Raw genomic sequence first — 17,289 nt, 5'->3', positions numbered from 1 at the left:
GCCGCCAGTTTTTGTCCATCTTGCAACCTGGATGCCTGGGAACTGGAGAGAAGGGAGAACTCCTTCAGAAACCAATGTCTAAGGAGGACAATGACGTTGCACAACTGCCTGGTCAATTATTTGGAAAAAAATGTAGCCTGTCCCCTACAGAGGATATCTATGCTCATAGCCTCTATAGAGTTTAAACCCAGGTGTATCAGTGATCATGCTACCCCCAACCCAAAGTTGGTGGGTTTCCTTAGGACTCGGTGGAAGAAGAGGTGGCCTCTTCAAGGTGCGCTGCTCTCATATCTAGGGGCCAGCATTGTAGGGTCCTACTACAAAGAAACCGCACGCATCCAGAGCTCTGATCATGGTACGACTCCAGTTTTCCCCTCTCTCTTTCAGTAATTATCCTGTGCATCATAGAGGTGATCATCATTGTGTTACTCATCTTCCTCCGCAAGAGGATCCTCATTGCCATTGCGCTCATCAAGGAAGCCAGCAGGTGAGCTTCGTGTGGACTGCTGCAGCCACACGCAATAGCAGGGAGCGCTGTGCTCGCTTGGGGGGTGGGGGTGGCGAGGACCAACTCTTGCTGGGTCTAACACACAAGCCACATCTCCCCTCTGGCCCATGAAAGAGATGGCTGCGCAGTGGCGATTCCAAACCTGTGGTGGGAGGTTTGGGGGCTATGCAAAGCAAGCTACTGTCTGGATGGTTTTTCCTCCACCTGTTTGGATTTCCCTTGCAATGGGAGGGTTTTTGTTATTTTTACTGATTCTCTCTTCCCTGGCAGGGCTATTGGTCACATCATGACGTCGCTGGTGTTTCCTCTGTGCACCTTCTTCCTGGTGTGTCTCTGCATTGCTTACTGGGCCAGCACCGCTGTGTATCCTTCCATCTTCCTCTCTCCTCCACCTCCAAAGAACCCCTGGTGTGGTGGGGGCAGAAATCACACATCCCTCAGAAGGCTAGAAATGTTGTGGGATTATTTACTTACATGTATCCAGTCTCATGATCAAATTAAAAAAAAAAAAAGTGTTAAGCAGGATGGTAAGAGCTGGTCTGTATGGGACAGATAGAGAATCGGGTCCAGTCTCATAAAGTTGAATCCCCTTAACTGCTTCTTCCCAGTTTCTTATCTACTTCTAATGAGGCTGTCTACAAGGTGTTTAACGAAATGTCTGAATGTGAATATGCTGGGCAGACCTGCATACCAGAGGTGAGGGGCTCTCTGAATAGTCACAACTGAACATGTTGGACTTAATAAGATTAGTCTCTTGAGCAGACATATTGTGCAAAAGCCAGTTTGGCAGCTACTGTAGCCTCCATCCCTGGAGTACCACATGGCTCCATTTGCTGTGACAGTCCCTTGGGCTAGCTAAACTATAACCTCCCCTCCCCACCCTTTGTTCATATTTACACTCCTCATATCTGTGGATTGCTCTCCTCCCCTCATAATCCTCCTTTAACCATTGTATATGCTTAACCCTGTCCATCTCCAAGCCCCTCTTGAGAGTGGGAAATATATATTCCCATTTTCCAGAGGAGAAACTGAGGCACATACTTGGCTGAGGTTGCAAAGGAAGTCCTGTGTCTGAGTGAGAATTAGAACTTGGGAGTTCCTGACTCTGCGCCCTGAGCTTAGTTCATGCCTGTACCCCTTGCCCTTGTGATGTTGAGGCACCAGAGATCTTCACAGTACTCCCAGGGGCTCAGTGAGTAGTGTGTGTAGACAAGTTCTTTTACCCATCTGAAATGCAACTGCTTCTGGGGTTGAACGTGCTGTACGGGAAGTGAAAAATAATTTCCTGGACTCAAACTCCAGAAATGGCTTTTGGGTTGTCGAGAACTACTGTCTATCTTGGTTCTTATATGGTCCTCATCTCTGCAATATCTAAGCGTCTCTGATTTTCTCTAGAAATTCGATATGACCAACATCACCAAGCAGTGCCCAGATGCCCGCTGCCTCTTTGCATTCTATGGGGGAGAGACGGCCTACCACAAATACCTCATCATCTTCCAGATCTATAATGCCTTTATGTTCTTCTGGCTGGCCAACTTTGTGATTGCGCTGGGCCAGGTCACGCTAGCTGGAGCCTTTGCTTCCTATTATTGGGCCTTCAAGAAACCCGATGACATGCCGGCTTTCCCCCTCTTCTCCTCCTTCGGCCGGGCACTCAGGTGAGCACTGGAGCTTTTCCAAAGAGAGGTTTGGGTTTTCTTGTTGGCTACAGGAGAAATAACTTAAAAGCAAAAATGCCAAGAAGCTGCATCTAACAGAGGTCCTCTCCTCTTCTTCCACATGGCAGGTATCACACTGGCTCGTTGGCCTTTGGGTCTCTGATTCTTGCCATTGTCCAGATCATCAGGGTCCTTCTGGAGTATCTGGATCACAGGCTGAAAGGTACCCAGTTGAGGACAGTTTGGGAAAGGGCAGGTGGGGGACAAACAAGGTGAGGAAGGTTTCTCCATGTCGAGTCACAACTCAGGATAATTTGGTCCGTGTAAGCAGATGCTATTCCTGCCCTACTTCAAACGTTCCCTTTTCCTTTACCTTTGTATCTGATTACACAGGTACTGCTCTGTGCTTCCTTCTGAGCCTAGCTGTTCCTAAAGGCTTTCTCTGTCAGACCCCCTCTTCTCTAGGTTTTCTGCCTTTGTGAGCAGAGAGACCTTACATACTCCTCTTGGGTAGGCACTAACCCACTTGGTCTGACTGGCAGTGAGTCAGTAGAATGGCTCTGGACTTCTGTGCAGAATTGCACTTGACACCCTGTTACAGTCCTGGTCTGACTAAATGACTTCAGTGACTGTGAAATGTGAGCTGTGAATTAAAGCGCAAGAGTGACACGTGAGACCTTCCTCCCGGTATGATTCTCCAGAGCACCCTCTCTGTCCACAGGAGTAGTACAGTCTAGTGGGTAGGGCTCTCACTCCAGACAAGAATACTAAAATCCCAGTGCTTCCACTGGTGTGATGGCTGTGGCTAACTGGAATACCCAACCTAAAACTGACATGGGATGCCCACGATGAAGTGAGGGACTGCTGCTTGCTTCTTCTCTGAGGACACTTTTGATTGTGGATGGCTAAAAAAGAAATTTGGTTTATGTTTCCTGAAAGTATCTCTGCCAGCTACATCTGTCAAAGTGATGGTGCTGTGACATAGGGTTAAGCTGAAAGGAGCAAAGAGAGATGGCTGGAGAACTGATATGGGTGGGGACTGTGCACAGGATGGGGGTTGGAGGGGTGTGTTGCAGGGAGCAAGGGGTCTGGTGCTGAGATTTTTAATACTAGAAGAGTTGCTGTTTCAAAGAACAACTTTCTCTTCTGCTCCACACTCTTTCCACTGTGTCTCTTGTGCTTTTAGCTGCTGAGAATAAGTTTGCCAAGTTCCTGCTGACCTGTCTCAAATGCTGCTTCTGGTGCCTGGAAAAATTTATCAAGTTCCTGAACAGGAATGCATACATCATGGTGAGGACCCCAGTTTAAGAATGCCACCAAATATCCAGTGAATGAGGAAGGTCACAGTACATTTGGAGATTCTCCAAAAGGGACTGCTTCTGAACACTCCTTCCCACCCCATCAACGGTTGGCTTCCCCGAGCTCCATGAAGATCTCATTTAGGTCTTAAGAGGCATTGGCTGTCTTATGTTAGTGACCCGACATCCAGCAGTGTCCACAAGATCAGGAGGTCAGATCTGCCCTGTGTACTAGTGACAGATGGCACAGGCTTCAGACAGAATGGCCGCTTGGCACATTCTGCCCTGGCAGTGTGGTGAAAGGGCAGGGGGGCGGGGGGGTCTCTTTACCCTAATGCGGCTCTGAATGACTAATCTGTACTGCGACAGTTTGGTGACAATCTTTAGGCTTCAGGGCAAAATCTTCTGGAAGAGACCATGACTGCTACTGAGTAACCCCATTTCCTCTCTGTGTCCTCCTTTGTGATCCGTCCCAGATTGCCATCTATGGCACCAACTTCTGCACTTCAGCCAAGAATGCATTCTTCCTGCTCATGAGGAACATTATCAGGTAAGAACCTGAAAACTGGTGGAATCCTCCCTCCTCCAAGACTACCCAACAAGGAAATGGCTCCTCTTCCCCAGGGCTACTATTTACCAGGCTTGGCCAGGGTAGCTGACTGAGGGCATGACGTGGGTACAGCCAATCCATGAAAGCAGCTTGGGATGCCTTGCCACGCATAGACAGGTGACCATTAATAGATGGGTGACCTGTGGAAGAAGGTATGTTGGGAACAGAGAATAAGAGGCAGCAGCTAGAGGTAAGAGGACAGGGAGATATTCTAGTCTCACTTGGAAGTACCCTCTCTGGGGATATGTAAAGGTGGCTTTTGTATCTGAAACCATTTCAGAGGCCTTGTGAACAACTGACTCTCACTGTGGATATCCAAGGTCTGTGTATCTGCCAGATATCAGGTGGGAAATGCATATTGGCTCTAGGTTTGCACAAACCATTGTGTCTTTAGCCCCTTAGCAACTCCTATCCTGGGTTGTCTTTACCACAGAGGAGCTTGGATGCACTTTGCCTCTTTTACTCTCCCCCGCCCCCCTTCCTGGAGGGTACGGAAAGACATGCACTTCTCTCTGTTTTCAGGGTGGCTGTTTTAGATAAAGTCACAGATTTTCTGCTCTTCCTTGGTAAACTCCTCATCGTGGGAAGTGTTGGTAAGTTTGGGATCTCAGTCCTCTGCCAGGGCTTACTTCGGTTAAGCCCCTCCCCCTGAACCCTGTTGTTGTAGAGAGACTGGCGAAAGCTGCATGTCCTTGCATCTTCTCAACCCCTTGCAAATCTCCCCAGCCATTCCAGGAACCAACTTCCTTTCCATAATCCCCCTACTAGATCTCTAAATTCACCTTCCTCCTCCCTCGTCAGCCCCCCATAATGCTGCCCTTTCTTGCTTGTCGCTAGTGCATCTCACAAACATCTCTTATGATTTTCTCCTCTCTAGGAATCCTCGCCTTTTTCTTCTTCTCCCAGCGGATAGATGTGGTTCAGGACAGTGCACCTACTCTCAATTACTATTGGGTCCCTATCCTGGTGGGTATCTTACTTGCCTTACAATGAATTTAGGGACGTTAGCCCTTCTCCAGAACATATGCAGCTTGAGCAGAGAAAGCTTCTCCTACTCACTGTCCTCAAGGAGTCCCTCTTTGTAAAGGAAGGAGAGCTCATTCTCAGTTTGCCATTCAAACCTTGGCTTCTCTGCGGAGTCAGCCAATTAATGCAGAAGCACATCTCCCTATAGGCACTTCCAGGCAGCCTGGCCAGCTTCCATTCACTGGTGCTACTGTGCCTCCATGTGCCTGAATCAGGTTGGGCAAGGCCATTTCTCTTTTCCTATGGAAACGGAAGGGGGAACCGTGAATGGAGTTCAGCAGGTCTTTTCTCTCTTTCAAGGGACCTTCTGCAGCATCTTGCTCTCCATACTGGTATCAGGTTATAGATTTCAAGACCAGAAGGGATCATTGTGATCATCTAATCTGACCTCCTAACACAGGGCAGAGAACTGCCCCAAAATAATTGGGTTCAGCATTGAGGTGACAATCCGGTTTCTCTTACAGACGGTGATCGTGGGCTCATATCTCATTGCACATGGATTCTTCAGCGTCTATGCCATGTGTGTGGACACCCTCTTCCTTTGCTTCTGTAAGTAACTGGGCCGCTTGGGTTTTGGTGCTCAGTTGAATATTACTTTGTGGCTACACCTCTGTCACCCCAGAGGGCTGGCCTGTGGAATTGTTCTGTTGTGTTTGGCTCATGCAACCTTTCTTTGACTACTTGTCACTTCATAGTTTGCTTCTGCTCTACTGAACTACTTCCACCGACATGGCTTTTGCTTAGGGGGGGAGGGATAGCTCAGTGGTTTGAGCATTGGCCTGCTAAACCCAGGGTTGCAAGTTCAATCCTTGAGGGGGCCACTTAGGGATCTGGGGCAAAATCAGTACTTGGTCCTGCTAGTGAAGGCAGGGGGCTGGACTCAATGACCCTTCAAGGTCCCTTCCAGTTCTAGGAGATGGGTATATCTCCATTATTAAATTAAATTATAAAAGAGAGCAGCACACCACAAAAGGACACTCAAATCTCCATCCTCCCTGTTCCCAAGAATTGAGGTGTCATACTTTTTTCCTTAGTCTAGGGCTTCCCCATACTTCTCATTGCTATTAAAGGCTGTTATGGGCCCTCACAAACCTCCAGCTTTCCTCTGCTTTCTGCATCACAGCTCCATTAATCTCAAACGCTGCCTCTTGTGCATGGGCTGCAATGGGAAGGATGAGCCCAGGGCTTAGAGCACTTGGGCAAATCTTTCAAAATGCCAAAGGATTTAGAAGTACAAGTCTTCAAAATCTCCCCCGAAGAGCTGCGTACAAAAATGCGCATGCACCAACTCGGCATCAGTGATTTAAAACCCTGAATAAACTGAGATGATGGAAGAACCCCTGAAAGCTAACTCCTTCTATCATTTCTAAAACTGTGACGTTCTCTTCTGCCTCTCCCTGTTCACCACTCCCATCACCACTCTAACAAGCAGCTCCTGTACGCCATGCTTGGTAGCAGTAGAAATGTGTAGCCTAAAATTAGACTCTCTGTAATCTGTTTTAGTCTCTCTAAATTTCTTGGTGCTTTGATCTTGGTGGTGGAATCTAATTGCAACTAACTTCAGTTTTTTCCCTCCCTCTGTTGTTCTTCTCTCTTGTTTTTGCTATGCTGCTCTCCTTGCTCCTCCACTGCTTCTCATTCCTCCTTTCCGTGGCCACTTCCTTCATCTTCCTGGGGTTGCGAAAAGGTGAAGACCTGGAGAGGAATGATGGATCTCCTGAGCGACCTTACTACATGTCCCCAGAGCTGAGTGAAATCCTGCTGAAGGGGAGCCTAGAATCATCCAAAAGTGCTGATAGCTCGGCTCTCTGAGCAGGGAGGGCTAGCACATGTGGGTGTCTTGTAGAAGACTTGTGCTCACCCAGCCAATCTGTAATTGTGTGGCATTCTTCCAACGCTCCACCCTGGTGGTGCATGATTTTCAGCTGCTTGTCTTTGGAATTCTTGAGGGTAGACGGGGGTGTTGATTTTGGAAGGACAGTGCAAGTGGGTGAATGCTGTATCAAATCCATGTTCCTTCCCCCAACTAATATTCTTGTACCAAAATGGGTGGAACTGTAATTGGGACTCTTGTGCATTTGACATAATCATCTCCTAGAATGAAGCTCGAGTCCCACCTGTCCATTGATGCATGATAGGTTAGCAAAATGTTACCTAAGCAACAAGACTCTGCCTCCACAGAAGCCAAAGTTGGGTTTATAGATACACAGGATAGTGTATATCTCACTCATTAAAAAAATTACCTTGCATCCTCCTCTACTCTCAATTGCCCATAATGAAAGGGGCATTATAGCTACTTCTGGAATGTCCCTTAAAAGTTGACTGATTTTTGCTCTGTCCTGTTCTATGCTCTATTTGTGGGGGAGCCGTTTCTCTTTGCAGTTGGTGAGATGCTAATTTGTAGAATGATCAAGAGGTTTACAGCTGCCCGTATGTCAATCTGTTCTGGATGCAACTATATTTTCCTCTTTATTGCTCAGCCCCAAGCTAGCTGCAAAGAGAAATTAACCACTTTTCTCACTACTATTTCTATGCAAAGTGGAGCTGGCAGATCTGAAGTTTTCTTTACTAGGTGGCATATGCTTCACTTTCAAATCTGTTGTTGTGTCCATGAGGGTCCTGGAAACCTTTGTGTCCCAAAATGGAATTCTCTCTGTTTAAAGTAGGAAACTTGTAGTTGCTGTTTTCTCACACTGACTCTTCAGAGAGGTTATTTTTGGGGAATGAACAAGTTGGCAGGAATTTTTTTTAATATAATTTTTTTAAAGTTGAAAAATCTAATTGATCTTTTCACTCGTATGTACAGCTTGACTTGTATAGAATTCTTTCAGTCTGTCTCCCACTTCCTGGTTGGCTACTCGCTTAACTAGTAACTAAATGGAAGATGGCGGATCTTTGTGGTAACTGGCTTACAGAACTCTGCCCATTCCTGAGGTAGTTCAGATGATGTTTGTCTCATTTTTCCATGAGAAAGATAGATGGAGGGGGTAAAGCAGCTTTCCAGGGTTATAGCCTCCAGGTGTTTCAAATAAGATCCTGGCACCTTCTTAGCTCACAGCCCAGCGCAGTCAGGACAGTTCGGTAGAAAATAACTGAAGCTGAGCTACACAGAACAGAAAGGGACTCCTTAAATAGCTACTATGATTTCCCTTTAGCCACTAGACCATCCATCAAGTCTAGATGCCACAAGAATCTGTGATTATGTACCCATTGTTAATGACTGGAAGAGCAAGAGAAAATGGCAGATATTACATTTGGAAGGTGTTGCAGCATGATGGTGGACAGAAATAGTACAACTGAATCTAGAGAGATTTGACGGATGGCCAATTTTTAAAGTTTTTGGCATCTAAAACATATGCCCGCAAACACCTGATGGATGTTCCTTATTTTCTCCTTACTATATCAAGGACCAGAAGGATGTTGTGTGGGGTTTGTTGTCTTATTTTGATTGATTGATTTAGGAAGGGTCTCTTCCTTGAGGACTCAATTCTGCAAACACTGCCAAATCTTGCATTACAAATTCCCATCCAAACAAGGTTCCCATATTTTGAGTCTTATCCTTTTAGGAAAAAGTTTCTGGGTTTTGATGCTCATGCCCTCATCACTATGCCATCAACCTCAAAATATTCCAGGACTGTTTCACTAAGCTATGAAGCTGATGGTCTCTGTGATTTTTGGCTGTTAGTCTCCTATGGCTTTTGCTGGAGCTTCTGCTCTGCTTTGAACGGCTAGCATCTGAACAATATATTCTGTGCCAGGGACATGCCTAATTATTATGTATGTAAAAGCAGCAGAGAGTCCTGTGGCACCTTATAGACTAACAGGCGTTTTGGAGCATGAGCTTTCGTGGGTGAATACCCACTTCGTCGGATGCATGTTGACAAGGGTGTTGTACACTAGGTGAACTGTGCCAAACAAACAACAAGTGACTTGCTTTACAATCAAGTCATGAGCAGTTACGCTAGACTGAAGAACAATGAGTGAGCACTGTCTTGCCACACTATCCCGAAGTAATGGTAATCTCTGTATTTCCAGGCAATGGTAGTATTGAGGAACCTGTTCTGTTCATATAGGAGGAGCCCCTGTCTTAGCTGATTTGTAACCTCACACTTTAGACCCCCTGTTCCTTCCAAATAGATGTTGATAAACAGCCTCCCTTCAGGAGTCCAATACTCTGTCTTTAAAATGGGAGTGGTACAAGTGTAATTGTGACTTTTACATTTGGAAGCTGCATATATCCAGGGTTTTAGAAGAAAGACAGAATACACATACATGCACTGCCTGTGAGAAGCAGAAGGGCATCCACATCTCAACTAGGTATTTAAAGGATGAGTATTTACATCTGTTCTTTTAGCACTTGTCTGTCTCTAGGCTTCTTAACTGCACCTTCCAGCACAGGGACCACAGCAACTTTCCCCAGCATTCAACTCAGTCTGAATCATGAAAAGTTTGGGCATGCAGATGTGAGAGCACCTGCTGTTTAAATGGCACTGAAAACAAATGTATTCCTACGGGGCTTGGCAAGCCCAGTAACTGGTTCTAGTCTGAGGTGTTTACAACCCTGCAGTACTTAAGCTCTGAATTTTAACCCCCCCCTCCCTCCTGCAGTGGAAGACCTGGAACGTAATGATGGTTCATCTGAAAAGCCTTACTTCATGTCGTCTGACCTGAAAAAACTTCTGAACAAGACAAACAAAGCTCACTAGGATGCATAGCAGCCTCCTCTTTCCTCACTGCTCTCTTCACTTCTATTTGTCCCTTCCCAGTTTCCATTTCAGGAGCAACGCTGCATGGATAACATACAGCATTAAGTGCTCTTAGTCCAATATTCAAACCTTGTTAGTACATTGTGAACTGCAGTATCCTTTACTCAAATTACGATGGACGGCTTTGGCTGTCAGCCTCTGCATTGGCCACAAGCTTGTCCAGAGCAGTGGAATTTGTTTCTGGAGAGCATTTTGCTGGATTTTCCTTCCTCAGATCGAGAGAAGGGATTAGTGTCAATAGTTCTATGTAAGATTGTTAGGCAATGCTAACTAAAAACTGAGCCCACTGCCCTAGTAGACAGGTATTCAGTACTGCAGAACCCAACGCTACTGGGACTTTGTTGGTCTCAGGAGAGAGATGAAGAAGTGAATTGGTCAGTTTACAGCTGAGGCCCACTGATGTAAGGCCCTGCCTTTGTCCATCTCCATCTATTCTAGAGACTGAATTCAGTCTACAGGTTTGAAGCCAGCACCAATCACAGATTCACAGACACCAAATGAATTTTAAAATAAAACTACTAAATCTGTCACACCAGTAAAACTATATGATTCCTCGATTAACTTGCTAGAACATCACTAACCTACTTGACTGCACTCAGATACTACCATGCTGGACACATTAAATACCTGAACTGATTGAGGAATGCACCCATTAATGCCTCGTCTTCATGGACGATGGCAGGGACAGAAGAGAAATCTGCAGTGTTAATCAAGCTGTAGAACTTGAACAGCAGAGGAAATGCAAAATACTCAGAGAAGCACTTGGTAGGGAGCGTGCATGTCTGGATAGTCATTAGTATTACTGATGAAAGCTCTATGTATTTGTTTTGTCTCTAGTGAGATTGACAGCCCAGGAGTGTGCTGCTTCTGTACCTTTAACTTGTTTGGTTTATTGGAAAAATCCAGCATTATATGCAAAAACCCATTTGAATGCATGGGAAAGAAAGGATGCTCACTGTTGCTTTATATAGCTGTGTATATATATATAAAAGAGCTGGCTAATGTAAAAGTACTGTTAACTGTGGTAAAAGAAACCAAAGGGTCAAACAAACAAACTTGCCTCCCAGTTTTGAAAGCCACTGTGTTCTGTGAACTCTACCATCCGATGGGTGCGCCTGCTGGCAAGTTTCCGTCGAAGGGACGCTTCCACCTAGAGAAACACCAGCAATGTGTGTGAGAGAAAAAGTGAGACCGGAATGCCACAAAGCCCAGTGTTGCAAATTAAGTTATCAGGCACGTTAAGAATCACTGTAGTTTCCTTTAAATGGTCGCCATCTCTGACTGTGTCCAATGTTGGCAAAACTGGTAATGTACCACAGGTGCAGCCGCAGAGTAGACAGGACTCCATTTTTTTTTTTTACCAGTGAGCAGGGCTGGCCAAGATGGTGGGAAAAAGGACAGGTCTCGGGTCGCACTAGGGCATCCACCGTTGCTACTGCTAGCTGTAAATTACAGGTTCTGTTTTCACTAGTGTAGATGGGGCCTTCTTGGGGATAGGAAAGGTGGCCAACCTCATGACTTCATTTATTATTTGTAATCTGCTTAAACAAATTGCAGTGGGGCTATCTGGATGATTTACAGCTTCCAAATGATGCAGGAGCACAGAGGTGCAAAGAGGCATTGTGAGGTTATCTGGACTCTTTTTATTTTTTAAACAAAAAGGAATTCTTTATTTCAAATATTTTAATTTGGCCAGTTAATTTTAACATTTAATTTGTGCTAAAGGTTATATTTTACTTTTTTTATACCTATTTCTAGTAACCTTTTGATCCTGTAGTATTTTTTGTAAGATATGAGAATTGTTTTATATCTAAAATATTAAAGGGTTTTTTGGTTTTGTACAATTTGTTTTTATTAGTTGTACCCATGAGCTCCAGTACTGTTATTGGTCAATACTGCTTCTTCTGTTCAACAGAGATCTTAGATACTGGTATGGCTCCTTAGCCATAAAGTCACACCAGACTGAAGCATAGCATAGATGATCTCATTACAGCAGTACATTTGTAATGGAGATATATATATATAAATAAACTTTTGTTAAGTTTTCTTTCTCTCCAATGGATGATCAGCTTTGCACGTTTGAAAAGTTGGTAGTTTATAATGCAAACCAGTTACCTTGGACATTTTACTTTAGTTTTAAATAAGCCAATAAAAATGACCAAATTTTTGAGTTTTGAGGCAGCTCTAGCTACTCTTCTAAGGCACTCTGCAATGGAAAAGACTCACATGCTGTTGTCAAGTTGCTATTGATTTAATACTTAGAACTTTACAAGTTCAAAGCACTTGTCAAACGCATTAATCCTCCCACAGTCCTGTTAGGCAGGTATTATCCCCACTTTACCATTGGGAAACTGTGGAAGAGATGTGCTCTGACCTTGCCCAAAGCTTCCACCGGGAGTTGGTATCAGAACTTTGGAGTCCCTTATTCCTAGAACTGTCCTTTGGACCACTGGGTCTCAGAAGCAGCATCTACATTAGGAAGCTGATCCGTTGCTGACAGTAGCAGGGGGTAACCAGTCCCCTTGAACTGGTGTGAGAAAAGCTCTGCTAGTGTAGATATAACAGTGTTGAAGAGTAATTTCTACTAAGAAAATATGACTGAGACTTGCCAGATCACTGACCAAAGCAGCCCCAAAACCCTAGCAAAACACTGTACTGCATACACTTCTCCCTCTGCAGAAAGGATGAGAGAAATAAGTAATATCTGTCACGTGATTTGTTCTGTCACTTAACTCACTACTGGAAGGTGCTCAGATGCCACAGGTGCAGTACAAGAACCTATATAGAACTGGGGAAAAAAAAGCCACCTGAGCATGGTAAGCAGGAGTTGCCCCTGTCAATGACTCATTGACTAAACTTCACCTCTTTGAAACAACTACAGCCTGTTACATAGATAATTTGTGTGCTGTGGAGCCAAGTCTCCAAACCTGGCATCATCTACCTGTCTCCTACAGCTTGGCTTTGCCTGACAGCTAGTAATCCCTTCAATGGGGCTATATAGACCAAAAACATCCACAGAAGCTACACTAGAGGATTTCTCACTCTACCCTTACATAAACTCCTGGTGACTCCTTTAGAATCCCCTTCCCATTTTAAAATATAACCCTGTGTGATCTTCATATGTCCTGTTATGCATCATATATTCACAGTGCCACTTTTTTTTAATTAATCATAAAGGTAGGGTGACCAACTGCATTTCTAGGAAATAAAAGGCAATTGCTCCTTAAAAACCAGCTTTTCTCCTTCATCCCCAATGTGTTATTCATGGCACAAAATCCTAGACTTACAGCGCATGATCCTTTGCGTGATTTTTACCTGAAAACAAACTATCTGATCAAATGCTGCTTACCGGAGATGGGCTGTGGGACAGTAAGCACCAGATACTGGCTGTTCAAAAGCACAGGATGGATGGTCACCTAGGTAAGGGAACAGGAGTGGTTATCAAAACTAAACTAGAGATTTGATTTACTGGCATCCAATGGAATATGTTTGTAAAATGTTTTGTGCAAGATTATTCTGCTCGTCTATTGCTCTTTTTCATCTCTTCCACAGTCTTTTGTTTTGTTTTTACTGCTAGGGATATTTGCCTGAGGACGGGCTCTGTGGGTGGTCTATTTCTGCTGCTGCATTCTCCAGCTCAACTGCTAATTATTTTTCTAATAGAATCATCTTGGTTGCTGTACAAATAAAGTTCTAAAATAGCAGGTGCCCAGGAGGACCAACAGCAAAGGGATTTCAGGGTCTTTCTGTTCTTAGGATATTTTTCTCATAAGGTGGCTCATTTTAAGTCATTATGGAAAGATTTGTATTTTCAGGCATACAAGAGTTGATGAGGAAGCATAGTTCCAGCAGAAACCATTGCTTTGGCTTAGGATGTATTCTGCAGACTCAGTTGTGGTCTAAGAAACTATGGAATGTAAGGAACAGGATGGGGAGGAAGTCCTAGTTAAATTCCCTAAGGATAACAGACAGCAGCCCTCTCTCTGCCTTCATAGTCTTGATACAATTGTAATGTAGCCTCTTCCCCCTTTTTAAAGACGACAACTACACCTACACTATACTATAATGAACATCCTTCTTTATTCATCCCGGTGAAGTAGATAAACATTGGAGGGGTCCTGCCTTCTGCAGCAAAGGGACATATCTTTTATTAAGGAGCTGTTCAGAATATGAATGTTGTCACTGAATCACTCAGACTGGAAAGACCGTCTAGTTCATTTACACATGCACACTGTGTGGCAGGATGCTAATGCCCCAAAATAAACTCCAGTGATTGATTGTTATGCTGTGACTTGGTGATTCTCACTATCTCCTTATGGGAGCCTGTTTCTGTTACTCAGTTAACTGTGTGATTAGAAGCTTTTTTCCCTACCTACCTGAGCTGCATCTTAAAGCCATAACTGCTTATCTTACCTTTAAGAATAACTGTCCCTGACTGCCTTTAAAATACCTCTTTATATCCCTGTAAACCACTCATGTTCCACTTCCTTCCCTGGGTCCTTCAGGGCTGCTCCTGCAATGGTATTTTGCCTGTACAAAGACTGCAGGATTGGCCCCTCTATGTTGTTGTGATAACTGTCCCTTCCTTTGATTTCCCAAAGATGCTCACTCTATGCACAGGGGCCTTTTATGCAAAATTAAAAAAAAAACAACAACCTTGGGTGGGGATGTATGTATATATTTCCAATGTATATGTGATATTCCACTATATTGATGTCAGCATTCCAACCACAAATAAAGTGCCTACTTGGACTGGAGCTTGGCTTTCCTCCGAGTGGATCATTCTGATTTGTGTGGCTAATCCTTAGCCAGATTACACTGTCATGACAAATAGTCTACTGAAATCTCTTCACTACTTTCATTTCTCCTCTTTCTGATAAGGTAGGTGAACAAATCAGCATTGTTGTCATAACAGAGTAACATTCTACCACATGCAGAAGGGTGTTTGACTGAATTCCACTAAATGTCCAAATTTTCACTGTGGGAAAGGGAGGACACAGCAAGACCAAGGCCTGGACCAAAGAAAATACAGTAGAGAGAGAATCAGACTCCCTGGCCTTATCTAAACAGGTAATTTTAGGGAGTTCCTCCACCATTGGTCCAACCCTGATGCTAGCAGCACAGGGAGCACTTGTGTGGAGGAGCTTCTTTGTGTCTTTACCAATGAGCTGTCCAGACTGCTGAGGTAGGTGACAGTGGTAAAAATGCTGTCTAGCAGTCTACATATTATACCCTTTATCTAGCTGGCATGGCTAAAAATAGTACAGATGCAGTGGCATGGGCTGTACAAGCCCACCTGGGATCTTGATTACTTTATGTTGCTAGCCTGCACTGAGGCCCATGATGCTACAGCTTTGCTATTTGAGTTGTACCTCTGACTGCACTGTAGACATACCCTGAATCTGGATCAAAGACTGGGACTCCAAGGTTGCTAATGGCCATCATTGGCTGTTGTTTCTTGACATTTTAAGGAGACATTAGCACTCATCCCCAGGAACTTGGGTCACTCAGCTGCTTATCAAAAATCATCCTAAAGAGTTACAAATAAAGCTTGGTGAATTTCTAGATACTTCCACAATATTTTCCACAAATGGCACAATATTTTCTTCTTCCGTACAGTTACAGCCTCCCTTTCACTTTGATACTTTGACTTAGCAAATGCAAAGAACCCAAACCAAAAATTCCCCTACTGTAGCACCACTGTAACCAAAAGGCACTTACTACCTTCTTCTCCATATGCGCTACTCTGGTAAAACCTCAGATCTCTTCTCAATTGTGTTCCCCAAACAAAGGCTGTTCAGTGGTTCACCCATCCATCCAAAATCAAACATTTTCTGCCTCTTCTTTACACGGAAGAGTTCTCAGCAACAGTAGATAGCAGGATCCTGTTTTGTTGACTGCATCCAAACAATATAATGCATGAAGTAAATCATAAGTGCACGCAGACCAGCCAGGATAATAATGTGCAGGTGCTGTGTCTGCACTCTACAACTAGCAAGTAACACAAATGTAAGTTATTAGAAATGGCTATGCAGCTACTTCAGTGTCACGGGCTCTCAAATAAACTAGGGTGACCAGATGTCCCAATTTTATAGGGACAGTCCCGATTTTTGGGTCTTTTTCTTATATAGGCTCCTATTCCCCCCCCCCATCCCGCTTTTTCACATTTGCTGTCTGGTCACCCTATAAATAAACTGAATTCTTCAGAGAGTAATATCTATGGAAGTGTGCATCCAAAGTTTGCTTTAGCAAGGGATGCACTGTTATTTATGTGAATTGTCAACTTGCCAACCCTCTGAAACCTGCTCCAAGTGAAATGTACAGAATTTTAAAAGTCACAGTGCACCCAAGCATAATATTGGCTCTTGCTTGGAAGCTGACTTGAAATGGCTTGTTTGGCAAGTTCATGAGACTAGCAAAGCAGGGACTTGATCCTGCAATCCTCACATGACGCTGATGGACTGAGTAAGCAGTGCAGAACTGGTCACCTGACCTTCAAGTCTGAGACAAAGAGCACTCAAAAGTTTGTTCACAGGTGGGCCCCCATCTGTGGGCAGCGCTGGAGAAGGATGCTACCACTTCTCCCCTCCTGCCCAAGCCTCCACCCTGAAGGATGGAGAACAGTAACAAGACAGGGAGGAGAGAGAGCATTGGAGAAATTGGCAAGTGTTTCCATATTTCTAGCTTGGAAATACAGTCATCCAGGCTCAAAGAGGGCAGGGGGGGCCTAAGTCCTGTCAAGTGAGCCTTCTGCATTGTGCTGAGGGTAAGAGCCTCACGCATGCATGCACACAAATGCAGGGAATGAGAAGATCTGAGCCCTTCCATACTCCACCTCATAAAAGGTGTGAGGTGAGCAGCCACCCAGTGATTCTTCCCATGCTCCTTTCATGACAGGATGGACAACTGCTGCAAGGCTCCCCACAATCCTTTCTGCTCACAGCTCATGCTTCAGGCAGTCACCTGCAGGGGTCAGGAAGAGATTCCCCAACACCCCCATCTATTCTGTATTTGTATTTTGTTTGTTTCCCTCCTCAGAAACATCAGTGATGGCTTCAGTTGGCTGGTTCTTGTTCACATCATGCTCAGAGTCTGACTGAGTGCTATATGCAGATTTCAGAAGAATTTTCCCCCAGGTCAGATTGGCAGTGACCTTTGGGGTTTTTTGCAGTCCTCCGTGGCTTGGGGTGTGGACTGCTTGCCAGGATCATCTGGGTATATCTCAATCAGTTTCCTACCACAGCAAGGGCCTTAGGCACTGGGACACCTCACTCCTTCCTCCTAGTCTCTTCCTGTGGCACATCACAGGTTAGTCTCCTGAGGGCTGTAATACCCTCAGGGTAACTGCCCCCCACCCCTTTCCCCTCAGGGCATCTGCCCCACACTGCCCCCAAACAACCCCTCCCCTCAGAGCAGCAGCCCG

General features: G+C 44.8%; 1 protein-coding gene and 1 long non-coding RNA gene across 7 annotated transcripts in view; one reads left to right on the top strand and one right to left on the bottom strand.

Annotated features, from left to right (window-relative positions):
• Positions 1–14,623, top strand: part of SLC44A2 (solute carrier family 44 member 2) — a 44,023-nt gene extending 29,400 nt beyond the window's left edge. For 2 of the 4 annotated variants that reach the window (XM_039514074.1, XM_039514075.1), the window contains exons 12-22: positions 388–487; positions 779–871; positions 1,117–1,204; positions 1,904–2,166; positions 2,295–2,389; positions 3,353–3,456; positions 3,941–4,014; positions 4,597–4,667; positions 4,952–5,040; positions 5,565–5,649; positions 9,709–14,623. In XM_039514074.1, the coding sequence (XP_039370008.1) occupies positions 388–487; positions 779–871; positions 1,117–1,204; positions 1,904–2,166; positions 2,295–2,389; positions 3,353–3,456; positions 3,941–4,014; positions 4,597–4,667; positions 4,952–5,040; positions 5,565–5,649; positions 9,709–9,806 (1,160 nt within the window). In that variant the 3' untranslated portion in view covers positions 9,807–14,623. Of the gene's footprint in view, positions 1–387; positions 488–778; positions 872–1,116; positions 1,205–1,903; positions 2,167–2,294; positions 2,390–3,352; positions 3,457–3,940; positions 4,015–4,596; positions 4,668–4,951; positions 5,041–5,564; positions 5,650–6,787 lie in introns of all 4 variants that reach the window. The other 2 variants (XM_039514072.1, XM_039514073.1) reach the window with 1 other exon arrangement.
• Positions 13,214–17,189, bottom strand: LOC120390980. Of its 3 annotated transcripts, none has more exons than XR_005591185.1 (4): positions 16,702–17,189; positions 15,588–15,763; positions 15,262–15,396; positions 13,214–13,282 (listed from the first exon to the last, which is right to left on the bottom strand). It is a non-coding gene; the product is annotated as an uncharacterized LOC120390980 (long non-coding RNA). The 3 variants fall into 3 exon arrangements; XR_005591186.1 differs by having other exon boundaries at positions 15,591–15,763; XR_005591187.1 differs by having other exon boundaries at positions 16,830–17,189.
• Positions 17,190–17,289: the final 100 nt, after the last annotated feature.

Source organism: Mauremys reevesii, linkage group 25 (assembly GCF_016161935.1).
Source record: "Mauremys reevesii isolate NIE-2019 linkage group 25, ASM1616193v1, whole genome shotgun sequence".
NCBI classification, from domain to species: domain Eukaryota; kingdom Metazoa; phylum Chordata; order Testudines; family Geoemydidae; genus Mauremys; species Mauremys reevesii.
This window is presented reverse-complemented; position numbering and strand designations above follow the sequence as displayed.